Source organism: Vitis riparia, chromosome 18 (assembly GCF_004353265.1).
Source record: "Vitis riparia cultivar Riparia Gloire de Montpellier isolate 1030 chromosome 18, EGFV_Vit.rip_1.0, whole genome shotgun sequence".
In the NCBI taxonomy this organism is placed as follows: domain Eukaryota; kingdom Viridiplantae; phylum Streptophyta; class Magnoliopsida; order Vitales; family Vitaceae; genus Vitis; species Vitis riparia.
Window position 1 is genome coordinate 11,733,269 of NC_048448.1, and position 26,150 is coordinate 11,759,418.

General features: G+C 36.3%; 1 protein-coding gene across 3 annotated transcripts; it reads left to right on the forward strand.

Moving 5' to 3' along the window:
* Positions 1–2,457: 2,457 nt before the first annotated feature.
* Positions 2,458–26,039, forward strand: LOC117907107. 3 transcript variants are annotated; one of them, XM_034820488.1, is made up of 8 exons: positions 2,459–2,822; positions 16,308–18,425; positions 18,536–18,587; positions 19,710–19,858; positions 22,952–23,038; positions 24,305–24,433; positions 25,284–25,367; positions 25,535–26,039. In XM_034820488.1, the coding sequence occupies exons 1-7, from the start codon at positions 2,754–2,756 to the stop codon at positions 25,344–25,346; spliced, it is 2,667 nt and encodes an 888-aa protein (XP_034676379.1). In that variant the 5' UTR covers positions 2,459–2,753; the 3' UTR covers positions 25,347–25,367; positions 25,535–26,039. The 3 variants fall into 3 exon arrangements, 2 of the variants coding, with proteins under 2 accessions (XP_034676379.1, XP_034676378.1); XR_004649943.1 differs by lacking the exons at positions 25,284–25,367; positions 25,535–26,039 and adding an exon at positions 23,818–23,980 and having other exon boundaries at positions 2,458–2,822; positions 24,305–24,396; XM_034820487.1 differs by lacking the exon at positions 25,284–25,367 and having other exon boundaries at positions 2,460–2,822.
* The last annotated feature ends 111 nt before the right edge of the window (positions 26,040–26,150 follow it).

The following is a 26,150-nucleotide window of genomic DNA, read 5'->3' on the forward strand; positions in this document are numbered from 1 at the left end:
GTATAATAACTTTTTTTTAAGAAAAAAAATATTAACTTATATGGTATACTTTTTTTAAATATATAAATTTGTTTTTACTTAATTGTTATTTTCTTGAATTTATTTCTTATTTATTATTTAAAATTTCAATTAAATATATATAAAAAAAATTTAAAAATAATATGGATATATTTTGATTCTTTGAATTATACAATCAAACCGATTAACCCGATTTTAACTCAATCAATTTAAATTCAATCCGAAATTAGAGAAATAAAGTTGGATTGCATTTATGTTGAATATCTCTTGTTATAGGTTGGATTAGGTTGGACTTAAATTAATTATTAACTCAAATGACTTATACAAGTTATAACCCTAATATTAATATTCCATAAAAATATAAAAATATAATAAATTTCTAATTTATGATGAACATGCGTGTTTACCTTAAACCTCGAGAAAAGTAAGTAAAATTTGACTTTTAATTTAAAGATATTCTTAAATGTTTCTTCAATTTGTTATCATTTTTATTATTTGGTGCAATTTTAAATTTGATGACATTTACAATATTATTATATTATCCCATCTAAAATAACATGGAAATTTTACTACTAAAATTAAATTTAAACTTTACTACTAGTATCTCCTTCAATGATAGTTTAAGATGGTCGAGTGTTTTTATGAAAATTAATAAAAATAAAAATCCTATATTTTAAGATGGTCTACCACATGATCCGCATGAAATGATGTCGGCCTGATTCCATAACTTTTCATCCGAAAGGCATTGGATAATGCATACTCACAAGGCAACCACTTCATTCCCAACATGCAAAGCAACAAAATTTTTAAAGTCAATATTCTGATCAAGTAGATTTTACCAACTCAAACCTTAAGTCTCTTCCATAATGTTATTATCGTATGCCCATATAAGAAAACCACTTGGTCTCATGTGGAGTTTTCTCTGCTAGTTGTAATGAAATTAATTACTTTGTGTCTCTCTTTAAAAGGAGAAAAAAAAAGGTCGAGATCTATTGAGGCATGCCTCTTTACTTTCACTCTCTTCGTTTTTTTTTTAAATGGTATCAATTTTACAAATTCTGTTTTACCATTGCAAGTATCAAGTCTATTTTCTTTTATCTTTTCCTCAAGATTTGTCTATTTTGAATTTTTTTTTGGGTAAATTTTTATTCACGATGGTCTCTATCTTTTTCATTATTTTTCTTTTGATTTATTTGAAACTGTATTTTAAAAATAAGTTTAGTTATATTTTCAAAATATGATTTGATATATTTTTTTTCCCATAAAATGTCAATTTGACACAAAATTCATATTTTGAATTTTTTTTTCTCAATTCGGTGCTCTATTTAGGGTCTATCTGACAATTGTTTTTAATAATAGTTTGGTATCATTTAAAACATTTTTTTTTTTAAAAAATATCGTTTGATAGTCACAAATTATTTTATGTTTTAAAAACAAAAAAATATGTTATTTTCATATAATATTTTTTTAGGATTGTTTAAAAATATAATTATATAAAAATGATTAAAAACAAGGAATAACCAATTAAAAGACACAAAAGAAATATGAAATTACAAATCTAACCTCCTATATTTAAAAAAAAAATAAAATTATCCCATTTTTCTTTTAAAAATAACAATTTCTTTTAAAATACACATAAATAATGAAAACATTGAAATGCATTTATATAAAAAATGAGTTATTCTTTTAAGTTAAAAAATGGAATATATTTAAAATAAATTAAAAATATTTTAGATTTTTAAACATATTTTTGTTCTATATTTGAAAATAGTTAAAAAAGACATTTAATGATAATTTTTAAAAGTAATTTTATATTTTTTATAATAAGAAACCAACAGATATATTTGACAATTAGGAACACAAAAACAATTTTAATAAGAAACTTATTAAAAATAAAAAATAAAAAATAAAAAAACATCTTTTAATTATTTAAAAAAAACACAATACTCATATAAAAATTACTTTTAAAATATATTTAAAAATATAAAATACAAGTTAAAAATATTTTTATGCTAAAAAAACTAATTTGATAATAATTTTTAAAAATATTTTTTAAACTCAACGAAAATATCTCTCATTAAAATTCTATATTATCGTATGTCCATTAACAAAATACTTTCTTTATTTTATTTTTTGAGGACTCTTTTTTTTATAAATTTAGAAATTACATTCTTTATTTCACGGGAAGAATCGGTATCACCTCATCGGTTTGATCACTCTCTTTCCTATCTTTTCTATATTTTTTAAAAACTTATTTTCTTTCCTAATTTTTTTTGTCGGTTAAAAAGTCTAAATGAAGTGCAAAATCCAGCGGTGAAGGAGGTGGTGAGGGTAATCTACGGAGCTTTATAATTAATTATTTTAAAAACATGATTTATTTATATGGAAGGCAGTAGACTCATGGGTCAATGGTCAACTCAAGTAAAGAAGGAAGAGCCTAGGCTGACAAACCTGCAAGTCCCGTTTCAATCAGGCGAAAGACCCAACAGCGGATTGGGAAGCACGCGCCATAGGCAGACCTTGATTTCATGAAACTTCCATGAAATCGGCCGTCACCCTAAACAAAGAGGGCCGACTTGTTGCCCACGTTTCAAAAGTTTACAGCTTGTCCTCCCAATTCATTAGGTTTTCTGTAAAGTGTAGAAGCCCACGCTTTTTCCAGGTTACTTCCATGTCTCGTTCTCTGAGAGAGACACCGTTCTAGAGGGAGAGAGAGAAACAGTGGTTCAGAAAATATGGGTGCTCTTGCTCCTATCACGCCATGGAAACCTGAAGATGATCTTTTGTTAAAGAACGCAGTTGAGGTAAGCGGTTTTTTTTTTTTTACACATCACCCATGTCCTTTTCTTCAATAGTTTTCAAAGATTCCGTCTCTTTCTTGACCCGATTTCACTAACCGGGTTCCCTTTTTTCACCCTATTGTGCTTCTTTTCCATTTTTTTTTTTCTAATTTTTGTATTTTTAAGTTTGAAATAAAACCTTGTGCTTGCAACTGAAAATGGGTTGTTTCTATATTTTGAAGAAGCAGAGAAATTGATTCCTTTGTTTGGCTTTGCAGAGTGTGTTCTTCTGGGTTGGGTTAACTGTGCTGATTGTTTAGCACTTTCCATACTTCATGTTGTGGGGGGTTGGAATCCTTGGTTTTTTTGGTTAAAGAATAAGCTATGACAAAGATAGGGCTTTTCAAAATTGGGTATAAGGCTATTAGTATGATTAGTTTATGGAGGTTTTGGGGTGTGGGCTTCCCATCTCCAGCCAGAACGAGGTTAGTTATGTTTGAGAGCTTGGGTCAGTAGGTCAGTTTTCCTAAAGCCATTATTTAGCTAAACATGAGCTGTTGGAGTATAAAGGGAGTGTCATACTTAGGGAATACATAGAAAATCCTGAAACTAATTGCATGATGTCCTGCCTCCAGAAACCATAGATGTAAAGTTATGTTGACATGTCCTCTCCATGTGTCAAAGGGCTGGGTCATGGAGTAGGGCAGGAGCAGAATGAACTCAATACCATTTTTAACCCAAAAAAAAAAAAAAGTCAGGTTTCTAGTTGGTTAGAATGTCTTATGTAAAGTAAAATTATGTTTTGGAGTATGAACCGAAGATGTGTTAATAATAAATTCATGTTTCTGGCATGCATGGAGACAGGTTTTTTTTTTTTAAATTTGAAATAATATGCAAAGCTTTGGGTTAAAACCTAACCATAAATTGTAAGTTCCATTATGATTCTACATGAACACATGATTTACATTTTGACATGGGGCATGGGATGCTGGACCCATAACATCCCAAAATTTTTATACTAGACATGGTTGTTTATGCTTTCACTTGTTAATTAAGAATTCCAAGAGTGAAGTATTGAGAAAGTATAAAATAGAAGAGAAGGGAATGACTTCCTAACAGGTTCAGTAGCATAAAGGCGTAATAATGCTTTGGAGGTAATTATATGTGGACAATTTATAAGTCTCCGAACCAGTTATCGGCATGTGTAAGCACAAGTGTCATTCTGACAAGTGTTTGACATGCCACTTGTCGATGGGCAGAAGTGTCCTCTTACACATCACAGGTTGTTCCTTCATTTTCTTTTAAAAGTTAGAACTTGTAACAATATGAAATGATTCATAAAGAATGGTGTGTTCAGTGGCAAAAGTCTTATGAGAACAATTGGGTCCTTGAATAATTCATGGTTGAAGCTTTATGCTTGGAGGCATGCAGTTTTTTCATTTACTGAGTTGTAGATCACAAAAAATGGAGAAAAAAAAGTTATGGAAGAAATACTGCAGGTTATATGGTGATACGTCATAGTCCATTCTTGAACTCCAGTTTGTTAAATCCTTTATGGCTTTGTTTGTTAAGTAATGCATTAGTGCTGATGATCAAGGCTGCTCCTCGTTGAGATTGTTAATCACTAAGCTATAAGGATTGAAAAATTAATATAACACCAATGAAATGAACCTGGTGCATCCAGCCAATTATGATTCGTGAGATATACCTTTCCTGAGAAGGCCCAAAAGAGCCTGTTTGGAGAATGAGGACATTCTGAAACAATTTTTAATGATCAACTGTGGCCTTAAAATTCGTACAAAGAAATGTTGCCTCAAAAGTGTTTTATGAACTACAAATAGTATGATTGAGATACTGTAGTGCTAGCTGTAAGAAAATAAAAAGTAAAATGCTAGTAGTGATCTTGTAAATATTGCTAGCTAGCTAGTAGAAGATTGAAAAGCAAAACCTAAGAACAAAATAGAAAATGTCAAATTTCAAACTTATAGATGAAAATCCTGTTTTTGATTTATGTGTGATGTTCAAGAATGAGATATTAGATGGTTTCTAAGCATGGGATGGAAATCTTAATGCGAAGGAATGAAACTTAATGATCTCTCCTTTGGGTGAGCATTAAAGAAAGCCTTATATGCCTAATGATGTGCAAACCAATAAAAAATTGACAATCCTCCCTTGGTTGCCATTTGTTTGTTTGTTTCTTCTCTGATTTGTTGGAAATGAATGAGGACCAAAAGAAAAAAAGAAATTAAAATGATTGGGGACCAAAAGAGCTCGTGATTACAAATGGCCTATTGGTTTACTCGTATGGGCATTGTGAGACCTCAATTTGAAGAGTTTTAGAGTTTATAACTACTTATAAACAACTTTTTTGGATGGACTAACTCCTTATAAACATTAGTGACATAGGTTGTGGTAATGCCTGCCTATTGTAAGGTTTAGGTGGAGTTTAGGGTTGGTTGGATGGTTCTTCTATCATGTGGCACTCAAAATAAGAAAATAAAAAAATTGTGGGTTTGTGAAAGCTTGTGAATTGACATTGTTTAACTATTAGCTATAAAACTAGAAAATTACATTTAAGTTTGGGGGAGGAAGTGATTCTATGTTTTTCATTTTATACTATTTTTATGGGTGATTAAATATGTATTTAGTATTAGATCATGATTTTTTTTGGATCGACAAATAAGAAAATATATTAGAAGTGTCTAAGAGGTCATGAATTATTATTATAAAAAAGCTCTGTAAACAAATTGAATTTGGATTGCCAATATAAAATTAAACTAAACATCGAGTATTACTTATGATTTGTAGTTCTCATTAGAATGTAATTAAGTTTCTATTTTCCATCCTTTTTTTTTGATAAGTAAATTTCTAAAGGAGGAAATCATCAGAAAAGTTTCTATTTTCCATGCTCTATTGGCCATTATAAAATGGAGGCCCTTTGAATTTGTTTTTCCTTATATACTAGTGGTAGTTCATAACCAGTCAGATCTGATTCTCAAACCTATCAAACTAGAATGGGTTGGGTTGAGTTATGAATTAGGTTTGGGATGTGGTGAAAGGCTTGGTGGGAAATTGCCACCCCAACTTTAGCTATGTATAATTGAAAAGAGACTCTTAATCATAAAATTGCCACCCAACTTTGACAATGCATAACTCAAACAAAACTCCCTAGAGAGTTGCCACCTCAACTTCTAGCAATTCATAATGCCATAGCCCCAGCTTTGAAACAAGGATGCAAATCAATTCTTGAAGATTTCATTATCAACCCAGTTTTTCAACTTATTATGAGACTATGAAAGTTTTTTCTATTAATGATATGAATTTGCTACTTGTTCTTCACCCCACTCTGGTTCAAGGTCACAAACAAATTCCTTGAAGAGTTCATTACTTTTCAATTTTTAATGAGGCTATTGCAAGTTTTCTCACATGATGAGACAATAATATTGATTTCATATAGCTCTTTTCAATTTCTCTTTTTTTGATGCTTGACCAAGGAGTTTGAGATTAAAGAGTTAGGAAAAGGAATGGCTGCTTTCTTGGAGGGGAGAGGAGCTCCGAAGGGGGGTAAGAGCTGGTTTGCGGTGGAATCAAAGACATTTGAGATCTCCATTGAAGAGATTCGAGGCAAACTGAGGGGGGTTATTCTGGAAAGAAGCAAAGGATTCTCTTCTTGGATAAAATTTGGTGAAAAGAACTTTAGTTCTCTGTTGGAAGGAGTGGAAGACTGGTGCAGAGAAGAATCAAGCTCGAGGCGCCTTAGAGTTTTTGAAGAAGGAGGAAGGAAATATAGGTTGGAGTGTCGTTCAAATGTTGCAGGTAGGTATCTGCTATGTTCGGTGAGGGACTTGGAGGCGAAGAGGTTTTGTCTAGTTTTCCCAGAAGGTAAGGGCTTAGTAGGAGGGTGGTTTATGCTGGCTCAGAAGCTAAGAGCCCTTGGAATTACTAATCAAGCCATGAGGAATGTTGATCTGGGCACTTCCACCTCTATAAAGGAGGATCATAGAGGTACAGGAAAGGAGTTTTTTCAGATGCCGTGAGAATGGAGACATGGGAATTAAGGGAAGCTTTATGGGTGCATGTTGGTGAGCAGGACTTGATCAATAGGGAAGAGTAGCTTAGTCGCTGCTTGGTAGGACGTTTTGGTGATAGTGTTGAGGCCGTTCCGGCTTTGTCCTTATTGAAGGAGTGGGCATATGAAAGGTGGTTTGTCAAGGGAGGTTTAAAAATCTCCCGTTTGGGTGGAGCCTTAGTGTTGTTTGAATTTGAAGATAAAGTGGAAGCGGAGTGGGTGCTATTAAGGGGTAGTAGAAGTCTTCAGATGAGAGAGTTTTTCTTGCATAAATGGGGACCTGAAGTGGGTTGTTGCAGAAATGGAAGCCACCCAAAGGAAGTGTGGGTGAAAGTAGTCGGTCTACCACTTCACCTTTGGAGTAGAGAAGTGTTCAAGAGTATAGGAGAGAGGTGCGGGGGATTCATAGCTGTGGATGAGGATACAACCTTTTTCTCCGATCTGCAGTGGGCTTGTATTTTGGTGAGAGCCCCTGGAAGTTTAGATAGGGTACGTTGCAGGTGGTAGCCGGGAATTGTTGTTGGATGGTGAGTCTCTGGTGGGAAAATCCTCCATGGTTTTCAGAGGTGGTAGCAAGATCAGCCTGGTTTAATGAGGAGAGGCGGGAGGTCAGGGATGAGGGAGGGGGGGATTCACGTGCCAGTGGCAGCGTGAGAGTGTTTCAAAATGGTAAAAGTGTGTTGCAGGCTCGGGGGACAGGAGAGCAGTTTGAGTGTGGCAGAGGGCAAGGTGAGGTGGCAGGTGCAGAGGGAAGGAGGCCTTTTGCAGGTGATTTGGGCCCTTCTAATGGTGGGTTTGGGCCCAGAAAAGAAAAGGGCAAGTTTTAAAAGGAAATGAAGACTTGGGCTTAAGTGAGGAAATGTTTTGGGCCAAAGGCCCACTACTCGTTAGTTTTAAAAAGGCGGGCTGGGGGGGGGGGGGGGGGGCGGGCTTCTAAGCCCACTTCTGGTATGGGTTTTGTGGAGTGGTCCTCCTCGGCTAGGGCTTCTTCAGTTCCCACGGAGGTTGAAGGGGGGATGGAATCGGAGCTCATGGCTGTCCAAGTTAAAGCTGCCATCGAGTTGACGCCGCGTCGGTGGAGGGTCACGGCTCTCATGGAGGAGGCTTCTAGGTATTACGCTGGTCCTTTTCCTCCTTCTGAGTTGGGGCATCGGGGATACTCCTACTCTTTTTCTTCTTCTTTTTGGGGCAACGCCGAGGCTGTAGGGGCTTCGGAGGGGTCGACTTTCGGAGCAAAAGGGGAGTTGGGTAGTTATGAGACTAGAATGGGGAGAAACAGAGCCGCGTCGGCCTGCGGAGATTGGAGTGGACATTTTTGGGACTCGGGTGACGCTGAAAGAGGGAAGGAGTTAGCTCTTGTACCAGTTGGGGTGGTTTTTATGAGTCTTTGTGAGGAAGAGGGTGCCTGTCACATAGAAGAAGGGGGAAGTGGGGAAGGGTGGAGTTCTAGTAGCCTTGCGAGGTTCAATCGCTATTTGGGGATGCCCATGGAAGGCTTAGAAGAGGAGATCTTATATCTCTTAAGGAGAATGAAGGGGAGAATTGAGCAAAAGGGCAAGGAAGGGGTGACTAGGAAGACGAGTTTAAAATCTTCAAAATCCAGTAGGGAACTCAAGAAGTTGGAGTGGACTGTTAGCTACAAAAAGGCAAAAATGGGATCTAGCGCGGGTATTTTTAGAGGGGCTTCAGGATCAGGGTGTAAATGAAGATAAGAATTCTGTGTGGAATGTTAGAGGGGCTAATGATAGGGATAAAAGGAGGATTATCAAGTCAGTTATTAAATCCCAGAGAGTAGATGTGGTTTGTGTACAGGAAACTAAAATTAAAGAAATGACTACGAGGCTTGTTTGAAGTTTGGGGGTGGGAAGAAATATAGAGTGGAGAGTAGTCAACTCTAGGGGTGCAGCTGGGGGTATTTTGGTGTATTGGGACAATAGGTTGGTGGAGCTGGTGGGATGGGAAGAAGGAGTGTTCTCAATTTCGTGCCGGTTCAAAAATTGTGTGGATGGTGTTGTGTGGGTGTTTACTGGTGTGTATGGGCCGGTTTGCAGTGGTGATAGAGAGGAGTTTTGGGAGGAACTTAGGTCAATTAAAGGGTTATGGAGTGACCCTTGGTGTGTGGGAGGGGATTTCAATTTGGTAAGGTTTCCAGAGGAGTGTAGTAGGGGAGGTGGTCTTACAGCTTCTATGAGGAGATTCTTAGAAGTGTTAGAGGATTTGGAGCTCAGGGACCATCCTTTGAGGGGGGGTCCGTTTACTTGGAGAGGAGGTTTGAATAACCAGGTCCAATCTAGGCTAGATAGGTTCTTAGTGACGGATAACTGGGATAATCTGTTCAATGGTGCTATGCAGGGTATTCTCCCAGACTAGTCTCGGATCACTTCCCAATCCTCCTAGAAGGAGGAGGGCTGAAGAGGGGACCTTCCCCTTTCAGATTTGAGAACATGTGGTTGGAGGAGGAGGGTTTTAAAGACAAGATGAAGACGTGGTGGGGAAGTTTAAATTTTATTGGGTCATCCAGCTACATTTTAGATGCTAAATTGAGGGCCCTTAAAAATATTCTGAAGATTTGGAATAAAGAAGAGTTTGGGTTAGTTGAGGCTAAAAAGGGTGAAGCTCTTAAGCAAGTTGAGTATTGGGATGAAAAGGAGAAATATGCAACTTTAAATATGGAAGATTGTGAAGCAAGAAATGGAGCAAGGGAGTCCTACAAGTCTTGGGTGATAAAGGAAGAGATTTTCTGGAGGCAGAAGTCTAGGGAGTTGTGGTTGAAGAAGGGGGACAATAATACCAGATTCTTTCATAGGATGGCGAATGCTCATAGTAGAAGAAACTAGCTGTCTAAGTTGAAAGTTAATGGTTGTTGGCATTCAGAGGAAAATAACTTAAGAAACAGTGTGGTGGGGGCGTTTCAAGAGCTGTACCAGGAGGAAGAGGGGTGGCGCCCTAGTGTCGACGGGATCTCTTTTATGAGGTTAGATAACAGTGAGGCTGAGGGGTTGGAGAACCCTTTCTTGGAGGAAGAGGTGTTAGCAGCTCTTACGGACCTAGGCAAAGACAAAGCCTCGGGGCCGGATGGCTTTACAATGGCGTTCTGGCTTTTTGGGTGGGATGTGGTGAAGTTTGAAATTATGGGCTTTTTTAGAGAATTCCATGAAAGGGGCAGATTTGTAAAATCCCTAAATGCAACCTTCTTGGTTTTAGTCCCTAAGAAGAGAGGTGCAGAAGATTTGAAAGATTTCAGACCGATTAGCCTTATGGGAAGCCTTTACAAGTTGTTGGCCAAGGTGTTGGCAAATAGAATCAAGAAGGTAATGGGAAAAGTGATTTCGGAACCCCAAAATGCCTTTGTGGAGGGTAGACAAATTCTTGATGCGGTTTTGATAGCTAATGAGGTTGTGGATTCCAGATTGAAAAGCAATCAAGGGGGCGTGATGTGCAAATTGGATATAGAGAAGGCCTATGATCATGTCGGCTGGAAGTTCTTGTTGGATGTGCTAAAGCAAATGGGATTTGGGGAGAGATGGATTAAGTGGATAGAGTGGTGTATTTCAACTATAAGATACTCTGTTCTTATAAATGGCTCTCCTTCCGGATTCTTCCAAAGCTGAAGGGGTTTGAGACAAGGTGACCCTCTATCCCCTTACCTGTTCGTGATAGCTATGGAGGTGTTTAGTTGCTTAATGAGAATAGCCATCAGTGGGGGCTTTTTATCTAGATGGAGGGCTAGAGGTAGGGGTGGAGAAGGGATTCTGATATCTCATTTGCTTTTTGCGGACGACACCTTGGTGTTTTGTGACGAGTCTCAGGATCAGTTGACGTATCTAAGCTGGCATGGGTTTGAGATTTGCTCAGGGTTGAAAGTTAACTTGGAGAAGAGTGAGCTTATTACTGTGGGGAGGGTGAATGATATAGAGGATTTGGCTCTGGAGTTGGGTTGTAAGGTGGGTGGTCTGCCTTCCAGTTATTTGGAATTGCCTTTGGGGGCACCTTTCAAATCAGAGGTGGTATGGGATAGTGTTGAAGAGAGGTTTAGGAAAAGGTTGGCTATGTGGAAGAGACAGTATATTTGCAAAGGGGGAAGACTCACCCTAATTCGGAGCACTCTTTCCAATTTGCCGGTTTACTTCATGTCGCTTTTCCTTTTGCCCAGAAAAGTAAGGATGCGGTTGGAGAAGATTCAAAGGGACTTCTTGTGGGGGGGAGGTGTGCTTGATCAGAGGCCTCATCTTGTTAGGTGGAATCTGGTTTGTCTGGAAAGAAAGAAAGGTGGTTTGGGGGTAAGAAACTTAGCGTTGATGAATAAAGCTCTCTTGGGTAAGTGGAATTGGCGTTTTGCCAGTGAAAGTGAGGCTTTGTGGAAGCAAGTGATTAGTCACAAATATGGTGTAGAGGAGGGGGGTTGGTGTACTCGAGTCGAAAGAGGGAGGCATGTTGTAGGGCTGTGGAAAGCTATTAGAAAGGAGTGGTTGGGTATGTATAGCAGTTTAGCCTTCCGTGTGGGCAATGGTCGGAGAGAGAGATTCTGGAAGGATAAGTGGTGTGGAGATGAGCCTCTCTACGAGTCATTCCCTTCTCTTTTTGCCATTTACCGGGCTAAAGACGCCTGGGTTTCGGAAGTGTGGAACCCAGATGGTGTAGGGAATGGTTGGACCCCTATTTTCTCAAGGGCGCTTAATGACTGGGAAATTGAGATGATGGAACAGTTTATGCTAAAAATCTAAGCTTTTAGGGTGCAAAGGGAGAACGAGGATAAGATGGTTTGGACAACATCTAGAAGTGGTGTTTTCTCAATCAAGTCGCTCTACTCTACTCTGGAGCCTGGTGGTTCTGCTTTGTTCCCTTATGTTGGTATTTGGAGAGCGTGTGTGCCTCCAAAGGTAGCTTTTTTCGCTTGGGAAGCTTCCTGGGGCAAAATCTTAACTTTGGACCAACTCCAGAGGAGAGGTTATTCTTTGACAAATAGGTGTTTTCTTTGGCTTGCTGAAGCAGAAACGGTGGATCATCTTTTACTCCATTGTGTTATGACGAGGGCATTGTGGAATCTTCTTTTTTCTCTCTTTGGTGTGGAGTGGGTTCTCTTTGGTATAGTTAAGGAAACTCTCCTTGGGTGGTATGGAGCATTTGTGGGGAAAATCCATAAAAAGGCGTGGAAAATGACCCCCTTATGTATATTTTGGTCAGTTTGGAAGGAAAGAAATTTGTTGGCTTTTGGGAATGAGGTGTTGTCAATCCAAAGGTTGAAACATTCTTTTATATGTAATCTGTGGTCATGGGTTAGGGTGTTTATAGTTTTGAGCCCGCGGTTTCTTGTTAGCTTTTTTGAGTGGCTAGGCTTTAGTTATAGGTAGGGGTTTCGGCCCGCTACCTTGGTTTACTGCTTTTGTATACTCCCTATATACCTAGAGGGCACTAGTTTGGTGTCTCCTCTTTCATTTAAATATACTTCTCTTTACTTATAAAAAAAAAAAGTAAGTAAAAGACATATCACTCGTTTCAATTTCTAATGAGGCTATTGCAAGTTTTTTCATATGGTGAGACAATAATATTTATTTTGTATAGCTTTGTTCTTGTCAAATTTTATCATTATTATTTCATCTTTCCCCTTTTGGTACACCATCTCTTGGTTATTTTGTATTTCTCCAGTATCATAAATTACATGCTTTTAGCCTATTAAAGAAATAGAGCTTTCTAGACCTTCATTTTTTATTTCTCCAACGAGCATGGAAGGTAAGTCAAAATGTAGTCCTTGTTGTAATTTTATGAATTGTATGTCCATATAATAGAAGCATTGAGGCCTTTTACTTTTAAATTATTAGTGCACCGGTGCAATCTATCCAAACAATATGTACTTATGTAGCATCCTTCATTAAAAGAAAAAACACCTTATCATGTCAAGTGTTACTCAAATTCTAAGGCTCATATGTTTTCTAAATTTTTGGGAATAAATATAAAATAGTATTTTCTATTATAAATTTGATTGATGGTACTTTCTATTGTATAAATATGATGTTTTGTATTTATAGGCATTTGTGATGTGATAGGGCTATCTTTCAAGACTGTGATTAAATCCTTTAGTGGTACGGAGTCAAATGCTAGAAAATGCATTTATAATGGATAATGCTATTTAAAAGTTCGATACTATAGTTTCAATCATTCATGTGATTGGATCTTTGGCTAAAGTGAGATTTTGTAATGTCTTAGGGCATCCCATTTGTAACTTGGCAATTCATCAAATTATGATAGTAACTAATTTCTGCATGTATAGGAATATTTCTCATTATCACACTGAACCCTGAAAAGAAGAAGTGTTTGTATCGAATAAAATATATGCTTGGACTTTCTTGTGATAGAACTTCGGTAATAAATACGAAAGTACTATATGTGCTTTTTTGAACTCCTTTGATTCACCTAGAGTTTCTTCTACTTCACAAAGGTTAGAAATGTAGTGTTTTAGTATTTTGATATTATTTGTATCATAGATCTAGCTAATGATGAATAATTGGTTATGAAACCATGTAAATGTAAAATGCCAAAAAAGAAAAAAAAGTTTGTTCATCTCTACTTTGAAATGCTCTTCTAGGAAGTTTTAATTTGTAATGGTTGAATCAACTTAGTAATTGACTTTCTTAGATTCATGTCTAGGGAAGGAGCTAGGTTTTAGATGTATGCATAGGGAAAGCTATGTGCAATAAAAAAGGTAAGCATCTGATCAAACAAAAAATAAAAAAAGGTAAGCACAACTTAGGAAGGGATTCTTTAACTATTTTTTTTAACAAAGAAATTATTTACTCTATCCTACTAGTTCCGGGTAAGGGCGGGTGAAGTTTTCTGTAGCCCCCCTTCTTTTTTGTTTTTGCCTTTAGGTCCCTATTGTATACTCTCTGATGCTTTGGGCCAGCCTTTGGGTGCCTTTTTCTCTTTATATATAATATTGTGTTTTTACCTATACAAAAAAACTAGTTCCGGATTTAGAGGACCAGGCATCCCATTATTATATTGAAATCATGCGTATATAAATTTGTATTATCTTTTTGTAACTCACTTTATTCATTCATAAAAAGATTATGATAGATATAAATAAATTATAAATATATCTGTGGATGTTGATATTGGCATATAAGTCATGTTGTACTATTTTTTTATTTTTTATTTTTTATAATTGAGGAAGCTTCCATGGCCAAGCCCTTAAGACTCTCCATGGGGACCCAAACCTCAGGTGCTGACTGCCTCACAATAACCAGTACTGAGTAAATTCAAGGTATCATCAATGATAGGTTTCAAACTCAGGACCATGTGCCACTTACTAGGATCACACTTCTGAGTGTTTGCCATGACCAATTGGGCTACCTTGGCGGGTATAAGTCATGTTGTACTATTGAATAACAAGCCTTGAATGTTCAATTGCTATCTTTAGATAATTCATGTACTTGGGAGTCTCGATGATTAAATATAAACCAAGATTTTGCTATGACTATAATTTTAAAGAGACTTGAAAGTGAAAGCCTTTGTGGTCGCTTCTGTAACTTGATAACTAGCACTAAAAACTGCATTTACATTGGATGGTTTGGTGTTTTGATGATCTGAACCTTATCGATCACAACTTATGTATATATGATCACTTTCATTGCTGCCTCCTTGATTAGATATTGACGGTACTCTTGTACTTACGTAAATGGGTAAGACTGCAATAGCGATTTGTCATTTAAGATTTAAATAATTTTGGACATATTCCATTAAATTATGGTAGTGTGGCATAAATGGAGGAGAACATGAAAAAAGGAAAATTGCTTAAGGTTCATTATCTCTCTCTCTCTCTCTCTCTCTGTCACTTTCTTTCCTAGCCGTACGGATTCATAAAAAACAAATGGAGGCCTTGAACAAATTGAATATAGAAGTTAAAATCTGTTGTCTTGTCGAGAAAGCCAATAGTTTGAAATTGGGGAGATTGTTACAGCCACATTGGTCAAAATCTTCCATGAGAAACCTGGTTCAAATAGTAATGGTTATTCATTAAGAGAGAACTTTTATGAGGGAAGATGGATTGTGCTGGTGCTTTTCAAGGTTGCAAAGGTTTCATGGAAAACACGGCCATTTCAACATACTTTTTCCTGTTCAACGTTTGTAATGCTTTCTTAGTTATTGATATTTTGTTTCAATTACTTAGTTCGACTTTCTTTTTGCATCATCATTTCATTCTATAATATTTTGATTTTCTTTGCATTGATTAGGTCATACCAATATTTTGTGTTTTTCTCGTTACTTTTCTCTTCCATTTTACCACTATTGAAGAAAATGAAATGATGTTAGACACTCTAGGGTGAGGCATTTCTAATTCTCTTTTGAGTTACCGCTGGATTGGCATGGTAGAGGTTTGGAAAAGAGGCTGAGAACAGTGTGGAGGATGTCCCCTCTTTGCTTGTTTTGGTGCATTTGGAGGGACTGTAATGAAAGTCTTTAAGGAGAATGTCCACTTGAATCAGTTGCTGAAGGAAGCTTTCCTCAAAACCCCTTTTGATTGGTCAAGGTTCCCCTTGGGGCCTGATATGTATTTTGGTTTGATTCTGTCGATGGTTTGGGTAGGGGTAGGGCTTGAAACCCTTGTAGCTTCTTTTCTTGCCTTTTACTATCCTTTTTTTCTGTTCACATGCTCAGTGTACCTTCTCTGAACTTTGGTTGCAACCCTGTTTGTTAGGTGGCCTTAAATATATTTATTTTCCTATGAAAAATTGTCTTTTGAGTTAAACAAACTAATGCTTGATGGAGAGCTTTTTTTGTCACTTTAATATTTTATGAGAGTTTAGCTTGTGTTTCAAAATTTTACAAGAAACAGGGCGATTTTGTAATAATGAAAGTAATTTTAGACATCATACCAAAAAGGTTAAGTTCTCTCATGTGTTGCTATTTAGAAAACTCATGTTTTGGAATATAATACTTGATTGTTGGGATATCATTTACTACCTGTTGTTTGTTGACTGTTGTGGGGATGATACACTGCAAGGATAATGCTGATTTATGAATAGGGAACACTGGACTTTTTGATGAGTAAAGTAGCTCTGGATTCATTGCTGACTACTATCTCTCTTATATACTTTATAAGCACTTTATTTTGACAGGATAAGCATCAGATAAGAGTCCAAATGATATCTTTGATGTGGCAGTATCCTTGCTGATTTTTACTGTTCTGTTTCCAATTAACTGTTCGAGGCTAGTGCAGTCGATTTTAATCTTTTTCCATTGTTTTGTGCACCATTATTCATAGAAGCTATGACAAAAAAATTCAGAAATCTCAAATGCCATATATTCCTGAATTACCAATGGACGTTAATGCGACTTTGGATCCTTTCATACAAATGTCGATTAATGAAAGCCAATTGGATTTTCTGTTCTGCTCTGTAATCCATGGTTTTTTTGGGGGCATTTCCCCACTGGGTTTGCAGGCTGGTGCATCCTTGGAATCACTTGCTAAAGGTGCAGTGCAATTTTCTCGACGATTTACAGTTCGGGAACTGCAAGATCGGTGGCATTCTCTCCTCTATGATCCTGTTCTTTCTGGAGAAGCTTCTGCTCGCATGATTGAATTTGAACGTTCTGCTTCAACTCTTCCATCAAAATTTAATAGATTTGGAAATTCAAAAGAAAACAAATGTGTTCCTGGGAAGAGAAAAGCTGAAACTATCCGTAGTTGCTACTATGCCTTGCGTAAAAGGATCTGCAACGAGCCTTTTAACTCTATGGATCTAAGTTTTCTGGTTGCTCCCAGTAACAGTAATTGTGTTGGAAATGGAGATGAGCCTGTATCTCCAAATTACATGCTCGAAGATCCAATATCAAATCATTTCAGAACTCAGGAACCAAGCTTGGATATCATGCATTGTGCTTTTCCTCAAATGGTGACAGATAATGCTGCTGCCAGTGGTGCTGGAACCAGTGCCCATGGATTTCATGCAGCAGTCCAGAATCCAGTAAAAGAAGATCTTCCTATTGAGCAGAACTCTATACATAAAGAGATTCCTCAAATTCTTGGAGAAAACTTGCCTCATACTGGGAATTGCTCTGGGATTGATGAATTAGGTGAACCAAAAGAATTGCTTGCCTGCAACCTGTTTGAAGCTGATGATTTAGAGGCAAAACCTCCCTCTACTTTTGATCTAATTAATAGTGATCTTGGCAATGTGTGCTCTGAATTTGGAGGAAACCAGGCCTTCGACTTGCCAGGTTCAGATTGTGGTGCTTCATTTGACAATTTAGGGTATTCATCTCCACTTCCTGGGATGCCAATCTGGGACACGGTTGAGGGTATTTCAGCCCCGGATATTCCAGTTGATGCAAGCCTTGGAAAAAAAGATCACCATACAGAAGATACATTTGCACTTCCTAATGATGGTCATGCTAAGATCAATAGTGTATCCGGATATGATGTTGTGCCCTCAGAAACCAAGTTAAAAAACTCAATGCCATGTGACCAATTGAACAATTCTAGCCCAGACGGTTATTTAGCGGAACTATCCAATTCTCTTTTGGACTTTCCCAATGATGAGCTCCTTTTCATGGATGTTGATGGAAAAGATATAATTGATAAATCTTACTATGATGGTTTGAACTCACTTTTGTTGAGTTCTCCTACTGACAGTAATCAAGATCATGTGCCTGATATAACCGAACCTGAAGCATCAGTAGGTCCAGATGCATATCTAGTGATTCCTCAGGGTGCCTGCGCTGGGGAACTAGATAACAATGGGAGCATCCATTGTGGTGATGGACATGCTGATTGCAATCCAGAGGCACCAATGCTATCAACTGCAGTGGATTTAAACCCTCAATTTCCTGAGATGTGTAATGGAGTTATTTGCTGCGCATTAAACACTGAGGACCCAGATATTCCATGCAATGATGATGTTTTTCTGCCTAATCAGATTCCCTTATCACCTCTTTCATCTGCAGCCCAACTAAGTTTTCATGAAGCTAATAACCCAACTTCTTCAGCTGTTAAGGATTTCACAGATAATCAAAAGAGTAGTGAAAGATGCCCAAGCCTGCTTAAGAGAGAACTGAAAAGCCCTGGACAATCCCATGTATCTTCCCGGATGAAAGGATCACAGGCGTTGAGCAAAATAGGTCTAAACCATCCAGTTGGTGATTGTGACATTAAATTTGAGTTGACTGAAAGCGACTCCACACACATGGCATCTAGAAGTGCAGGTCTTGTTTGTGGCAATTCAAGTCTCAACCCAGTTAATGTTAAAGCACACACTCCTCTTCCTAAAATGCTGAAGGAAGAGACTAAAGAAATTAAACCAGCTAGGCAAATGAGCTACAACTCAACTGATTCTTTCATGGAGAAGCCGGTTCATGGTTTTGATGGCTTTAGAAGCTATCCCCAGACAAATGCTTGTGGCATTAAACAGGAAGTAGATGCTATATCTACAGCTCAGAACCATCAAGCATTAGATTTTGCTGCACTGGACCCAGTAGTGAACCCCTCATCACCTGATCAGGAAGAACAACCTATTGAGAGTGATGATGACATACCATATGTTTCTGATATTGAAGCAATGGTACATGTTAAATATCAACCTGTTAGTTTGAATGACCATTGTTCTGTTCCTCCTTTTGGATTTATTTGTCACTGCTTTTCTTGCTTCCTTGGCTTTTTTTTTTTTTCCAGATACTTGATATGGACTTGGATCCAGATGACCAAGAGTATTGCCGTGGGGAAGGTAAATCTTGATCTAGCTAGAATTCTTGTAATGACTAATTGTTCATAATGTATATGTTTGTACACTGACCCTTTTTTTTTGGGATAGGAAATAGCAGTGACAAAGATACACAGAATAAAATGAAAGAATACACTATGCATGATTGTATTTGACATGTTGATGGTTTTTAATGTTTCATGAATCTTGTAGATGATATAGTAGTTATTTGTGAATTGCTTTCTATTGTATTCCACCACTCACTCTTATTCAAATATTATATAATCTCTTGTTTACAGATGTTCACACTTAACAAATAGAAAATCCTAATAATAAAATATAGGAACCTTCTAGGACTTGACAACTCAAAAATAGAAACTAAAATAATCACTCACCATAAAATATTCTCCCTTGACTTTTAGAAACTAAATCTAATTATGATATTCATAAAGTTTCTAAATCAAGTTTAACTTTCCAACAATGAAATATTAAGCAATGGGGTGTAGATCAAGCCCTCCTTTTTTTTCTCTCTTTTTTTTGTCAGGTGGGGCGGTGGGGGGAATAATTGTAATATATAAACTAGGTAAAACATCAATGAATATACCCTTATACTAAATTTCATTGAATGAGGTATTTTTTTCAGATTCAAACACAACCCTAAATCAAATTGAATGAAAATCCACAATCTTTTACAGGTACTGATCTATGGATGACTAACTTATGAAGATCGAACACAGACAATGTTTAATATGAAAACTTGTTCTATCATAGAACAAGTTCAAAGGGCAAGAACACAAAATGAAAGTAAAATTACAAATAGCAGAGAAATGGGACACTTGTAGTGTTCATGGTATTTTGTGTGGCATGAAATTTTGGTCTCAATATATTGATCAAATTTACATGATGCATATCCTGAATCCAGGCATTTATGGTGCATCCAGTCACTACTTTTGTGAGCATCCATACATCTTATTTTTCTTGTTAATTTTCTGTTATCTCATTTGTAACATTCCAAATGGTGTAAATAAAAGCTATGTTGAGTTGTGCGTACAATTTACCTGTGCAATCCTTGAACAAGTAGCATGTAAATTATTTTTTGTATATATTATGCAATTTTCAGTTGATTCTGTTGATCTCTGTTTGCAGTCTCAAGATACCAGTATGAGAACACTAAGAGGGCTATCATAAGGCTGGAGCAGGGTGTCCATTCTTATATGCAAAGAACCATTGCAACCCATGGGGCATTTGCTGTTTTATATGGACGCCATTCAAAGCATTATATTAAGAAACCAGAGGTATTTTAACTCAACAAAGCCTTAACTCAGATTATTTGGGAATAAGTACAATAGTCATGTTTTGTTGGATTCCTCTATAGTTAGTGGCATATTTACTAGTAAGTTGTAGACTTCTCATTCTTTAAAGTTTTGTTTTAGGGGTGGATCTGGTTGCTATAGAAACCATGGTTCAAAGTTGTTGTATCGGTCATTGACTTAGGAGGTCTTCAGAGACATTGGTTTCGGTATCTTAGATCGGTATCAAATGATACTTAAAATATGTTAATTTAAGAATTCCAATTTTTTTTAAAAGAATTGTTAAAATGATCACAAAAACAAATACAATCACATAGACTAAAATATATATATAGAGAGAAAACATTATCTATATAGTGATAGAAGCATATTAGAATCATGGTTCAAAGTCATGGTTTTGGTCATTGACTCGGAGGGTTTGGAGGCGCATTGGTCTCGACGTCTCGGGTTGGTATCAAGCGATTTGCAAAATAAAATAGTTAGAAAGTTCAAAAAATTATAAAAATATTATGTAAATTATAAAAAAAATAGGTATAATTAAATAAGCTAAAAAAATTAAACAAAATTGTTTCACATTTAACATTGTTAATATAGTTATAAAAGTATTTGCCGAAAGTTTTTTATGATAATGCTAAGAATTGAAAATTATTTTATTTCAAATATAATGATACTTTTACTAAAGACATACAATTCAATAATCAATTTCATGTTCAATAAAAATATAATCTTTATACCATACAAAATAATTTTATTAATTTCCTAATGTAAATATGTTATTAAATAATTACTTTTATAATTATGATTCTCTTAAAAAAGAAATTGTTCTAAGTAATTATTGATTTCATAATATAATTTAATTCTAGAATAATATATGATAAAAAAATTTATATGATGTAATAAATTTAAAATATAATCTCTATATAAAAACACACTATATAAATGCATTTTATGTAATCTATATTATTACCATTAAGTTCCTTGCCACATATAAAAAAAAAACATTTTACTTGACCAATTGGTAAGTCAACTCCCACTTTCTCAATCTTTGAGGCTTTGAATTCCCACCCTACCTCTGAAAGAGTCAAGATGCACAACGGGAGAGGTGAGCAAGCAGCCACCCACACTTCCATGACAAGAGTCAAGACCCTTTTTGGGAGGGGAGAGCAAGTAGTGATTGTAAGACCCACCTTACTCACTTTTACCACCACTGCAAGACCTACCACTTTGAGCCATGGTCGCCAACCTCACTGGTGAAAGAATCAGTCCTGCACTCCATTGTACACGATTGTGGTGTGTTAAGTGAATGCCCTCATTCCTTTGGTGGTTTCTCCTCTTATAGACTTCCAAAATAGTCATAGGTAGGGCTTAATTTGTTTTTTTTTTCTTTTTCTTTGATCTTCATCATGGTGGATGGGATTGATGGGCTGAAAGTTTGAAGGGGAATCTTTGATTTTTATGAAAATTTTCTAACACTTTATTGTGATCTTCGTTTTGAGGAAAAATTTATGTAATTTAATCAATTTGATCGAGTTAACTTGGAATCTCAACCGATTCAACCGAGTCTTGTTGATTTAGTGTCGAGTTTGTGCATAGGATCATATGTGGTATCGGACTTGTCGCGGCAAGTGTCGAGGCGGATACGACTTGGCTAAGTCATGCTGAACTCGGTCAATATTTTGAACCTTGGTTGAAATAAATTTAAAAGTCTTTTATTTATCACCTCATACTAAATATTAGATAAAACCAATTAAAAAAGAAAAATTTTAAAAAATATTTTCAATCATTAAAAAATGACCATGAATCACCTTTAAAAATATAAATATCATTTTTTTTATCAAATATATTCTAAATAAAACCATTATAAAAAAACAAGATTTTTTATTAATTTTATTTTCATTTAAATAAATAAAATTTAAAAGATAAATATATTTTATAGTACTTCTATCAATTAATTTTGAATTATTATATTGAGATTAATACCCTATTTATTTCATATATACCTTAATATTCATAATCATTTCATATAATCCCAAATACTCAATCAAAAGCCTCACTCTACCATTTCTCTACAACACATCCATTTTTAAAAAAAATACCCATTTCACCTCTCAGTCGACAACTTCTCGCACCATCTCTCCATGATACCCATTTGTTTGGAAAATACCCGTTTCATCTTCTCTGCACAATACCCATTTCACCTCTCAACCAACTACTTTTCACATCATCTCAGAGGTTTGAAGACATTAAACTAGAGATAAATCAGCCATAGGAGGATGCAAAAGCTTAGGTCTTTAGGATGAAGATGCAAATTGAGGCCAAGACTCTGAACTTTCCTTCCTAAGTTCTTCATTTTTGTGGCTTTTGATTTTCTCCACCGTTTTTGCCTCAGCTGAGTCATACTGATCACAGCTGAGATTTTGAACCCTGATAGAAACATTTTATAAATGCAGTTAAAAAAAATTGGAATTAAACTCCGAAAGAAGCTTGGCTATATGCATAAGTGTAAAAGGGCTGGTCTGGAACCAGTTTCTCTAGGCTCATGCTCAGGGAGGGTCGGGTTGTTTCCCAGCCCAGTCTGGCTCCTCAGGCTGTTTTTTAAGGGGCTTGGGTTGGGTGGCTTATTTTTATAAGTCTCATTCCAGCGTAACCCTTTTAGTTTCTAAAAATGGAGCTGGTAGGCTTGGCAGTTAATAAGAGGAGGGGAGGGACCTCAGACCCAGTTCAGGCTGTTGGGCCAGGACTGGGTTTTGATTACATCCCTAGTTTCTTGGGAACTTTTAGAACATCATATAGAACTTATTTAGATTAAAAGAAAAGAAAAAACCTGAATGTGGTGCAAATTCCTAGTCACTTACCTTGTGCTTATCCTCTGTGGACCTTAATTCCCAAGTTGGAAAAGATTTTTATCTGCTCTATATCAGGATGTAAGTTGATGGAAAAGTATGGTGCAAATTCTGTGTTAAGTCAGCTAATTATCAGGTGATGCTGTTTTGAAAATCAATGATATGAAATAGTTGGATGATTTGCATGGAGTTTCGGAGCTGCCTCTTTCTGAATGAATTGCATTTGACCTTGTAGGTTCTACTCGGTAGAGCCACAGAAGATGTTACTGTTGACATTGACTTGGGAAGAGAAGGCTGCGCAAATAAAATATCTCGTCGGCAGGTAAGGTTACCTTGGCCACCTTAATCTATGTAAACATGGTAGGAATGGTGTTAACATGTTTCATCTAATACATCAATGAAAAGATTTCTTCCACATCTTTTTCTTTCCTTTTTGACATTTTCTTTTTCATTTGCTGTGTCTGTAATAGCATGCCTTTATTCATAGAAGTGGTAAAAGAACCATGAGTGAACAAATATCTGAGGATCCAACAAGAAAAGCCCCATTCCACAATGCGTTACATCTCCAGTGATATTTGTGCCATGAAAAAGAGGTTCATCCCTTTGATACTGAGAGGAGCAAGGGCCTCAAGACAAGTATTATTATAATGCCTGTACCTCTATGAACAAAATTTCCCCTCAAAACTCGCTGTAACTTCTTGTATTTGCTAGTGGCTTCTCAAGTATTAGATGAACTAGACAGGTGGTATTACCATTTATATGGTACCTTAGAAATCAGAAGCATCAAAACAAAGAAAACTTTAATTGACTGTATAATCTTCATTTATGAGGATTTACAGTTGATATTGATGAAAGACAGCCGTTTTGGCTACCATATCCACAATGGTGTCAGAGTTCTAAAAAGGCTGAGAGAAGGCTGCACTAAAATATCTGCTGTGTAATAAGACAAATCTGTTGTTTGTTTCATCTTTAGATACTTGCATTGCTAATTTGACCTTTTTATTTAACATTGATGACTGTTTTTTTACTATTTTTTGGATTAGACCCATTTTCAAACATATGAATGATATTAAAATTCCTGAATTAATATGATTTCTGCAGGATATGTGCATGAGGGAGGATTTGTTTAGTGTGGTTGAAGGGGGAGGTTTTCTCCCAGAATTAAGTAGAGATAATGTAGATTGATATGAGCATAAGTGCTCTTAGTGGGAGAGAAGAAGGATGATATTTTCTGGAATGCTAGTTAATTTCAGCTTCGCCATTGGTAGAGTTTTCTAGTTAATTATGTTATTTTCTCTGATTGATGAAAGTCGGATCTATTCCAGATATTCTTAAGAAATTTTAGTTACTTCCAGAATGACATTTGTTGCCATATTTAATTTTTTTACAGTTATAATTTTTTAATGTGCTTGCAGTCTGGTTTGAGAATGATACTGTTTATTGCTTCTTTTAGCTTCAGCAGGAGCACTTTCCAGCTTGTTAGACATGTTTTACATTCTGCTGTCATCTTTGTTTGGTAGCAGCCCACTGTGGATCACACATTCTACCCTAACCTGAAGTAAAATTTTTTTTCTTCCATTTTATTTAGGCAATCATAAAAATGGAAAGAGGTGGATCATTCTCTCTAAAAAATCTTGGCAAGCGGGCCATCTTAATGAATGGCAAGGACGTAGCCCCTGGTGAGAGTGTAAGCCTTACTTGTGGCTGTTTGATTGAGGTATGTTCCTGCTTTTCCTTCTCAACTATGGGCACAGTAATTGGGTTTCATTTGCTTTGTTGTGGAATTTCTTCAGAGTTCTTAAATATTGCTAGGTGCAAATTATGACGTATCTTCTCAACTGTGTTGGTGTTGGACCTAATTCTTCTGTCCCTGCATCGATATTCTATTTATTGTAGTCTATGCATACGATGTCAACATTATCAAGAGCAATACTCCTAGTGATGGTTAGGTTGTATTCTTGTCAGTTATTACCATACTTTTAATCATATAGGAAGTAGAAATAAAGAGAAAAACGCAATAGAAAGGATGAGCATAATTCAGGCTGGACGAAGGTGTTAGGCTTGTGTTTCATCAAGTAACTATGACTTTTTTCTGTTATCAATTAGTGAAATTTCTTATGCGGGATTTAAATAAACTTTGCTTCTGTTACTTTCACATCTGTTTGTATGTGTGTGTGCGTAATTTTATTTGTACTTCTGCAGAGGAGAATAGTTCCAATATCCCTATGAACAAATGCACACTTAAATTATCTATCAGTACATGATGGATCTTTTTTTCTCTCTAAGGTAGTTGCTCTCTAAAGTAGTTGCTTTCCCACCTTTATATGATTCATTCTCATTTTTCATTTCAAAGGACTAGAGCCTCATCGATAGGAGGTACATTTGTATAGTGCTGTAACATATTTTAAAGATATACATTTATTCCTACTACTTTCTGCTTATGCTGTCAATACTAGATGTAGGATAGCGGTTTGCATGCATTTTCTGTATTTTAATATGATTTAAGTTACGAACTTCGGAATCATCTTGTTTTGCATCTAGAATGTTGAACATCAGTATTTATGTAGGAGTGTTTGGATAGAAGGAGCCCATGGCAACAATTTCAAAGACTAATGGCTATACAATTTTGAAGATATTTGAACATGAGTTCTGTGAGATTCCTTTTTAATTACAATACCCAACTATAACTGTATGTTGCAACAGATTAAAATATTAATACGTTGATGCCCAGCGTATGTATTTTTGCTTGTAAAATATTAGTATGGCTTTTGCACTATCTGTGATCTTGACTTATTTACTGAAAATGGTAAATTTGCAGATAAGGGGAATGCCTTTCATATTTGAAACTAATCAAAACTCGTGTCAAGCTGTATGCGGATAACATTAGCAGGGAAAGCCAAACCCCAGAGCATAAAGCTTGAAGAGTTGATTAGGCTCAATCCGTTGGAGTGCTATCAGAAGGTGCTCCTTTTTACTGCACTTTCTGGGTTTCATGGGTGTACTACAGCCCATCTGTTGTATGTATTTATTTCTTTTAGAAGGCAAGACTAGCATCTGTTTCCTGTTTCCCAGTGTTAGAATAGAGCTACCATATGATAGAACATCTTCTAGAAAGCTCACAACATTCGGCAGGACATATATAGGGTATATGGGGTTGCGTCTAAGCGATTGCATCACCCATGAAGGAGCTCGGTAACCACCCCACCTGCGGAATTTTGCTGGACAATGCTGATACAAGATGTCAGATGTGAATGATTTCGATTTGGCAGCCACAGAATGCTTTGTAAATGACTTGTTTTTATATGATAGGTCATTTTCTTCTATTTGGAGTTCTTGTTTTACCACTGACGCAGTTGTGTAATTTGATCAGAAAATACACTTCCCACTCTGAAAGCTTGGCGTTTTTGTGATATAGATTTGTTTTGAAATTTGTC

Excerpts from the sequence above, each read along its gene's own strand:
- LOC117907107 (XM_034820488.1), top strand. The coding sequence starts at position 2,754 with ATGGGTGCTCTTGCTCCTATCACGCCATGGAAACCTGAAGATGATCTT. Across the intron at positions 18,588-19,709 it reads AGAGTATTGCCGTGGGGAAG|TCTCAAGATACCAGTATGAG; the intron begins GTAAATCTTGAT and ends CTCTGTTTGCAG. Across the intron at positions 23,039-24,304 it reads ATAAAATATCTCGTCGGCAG|GCAATCATAAAAATGGAAAG; the intron begins GTAAGGTTACCT and ends CATTTTATTTAG.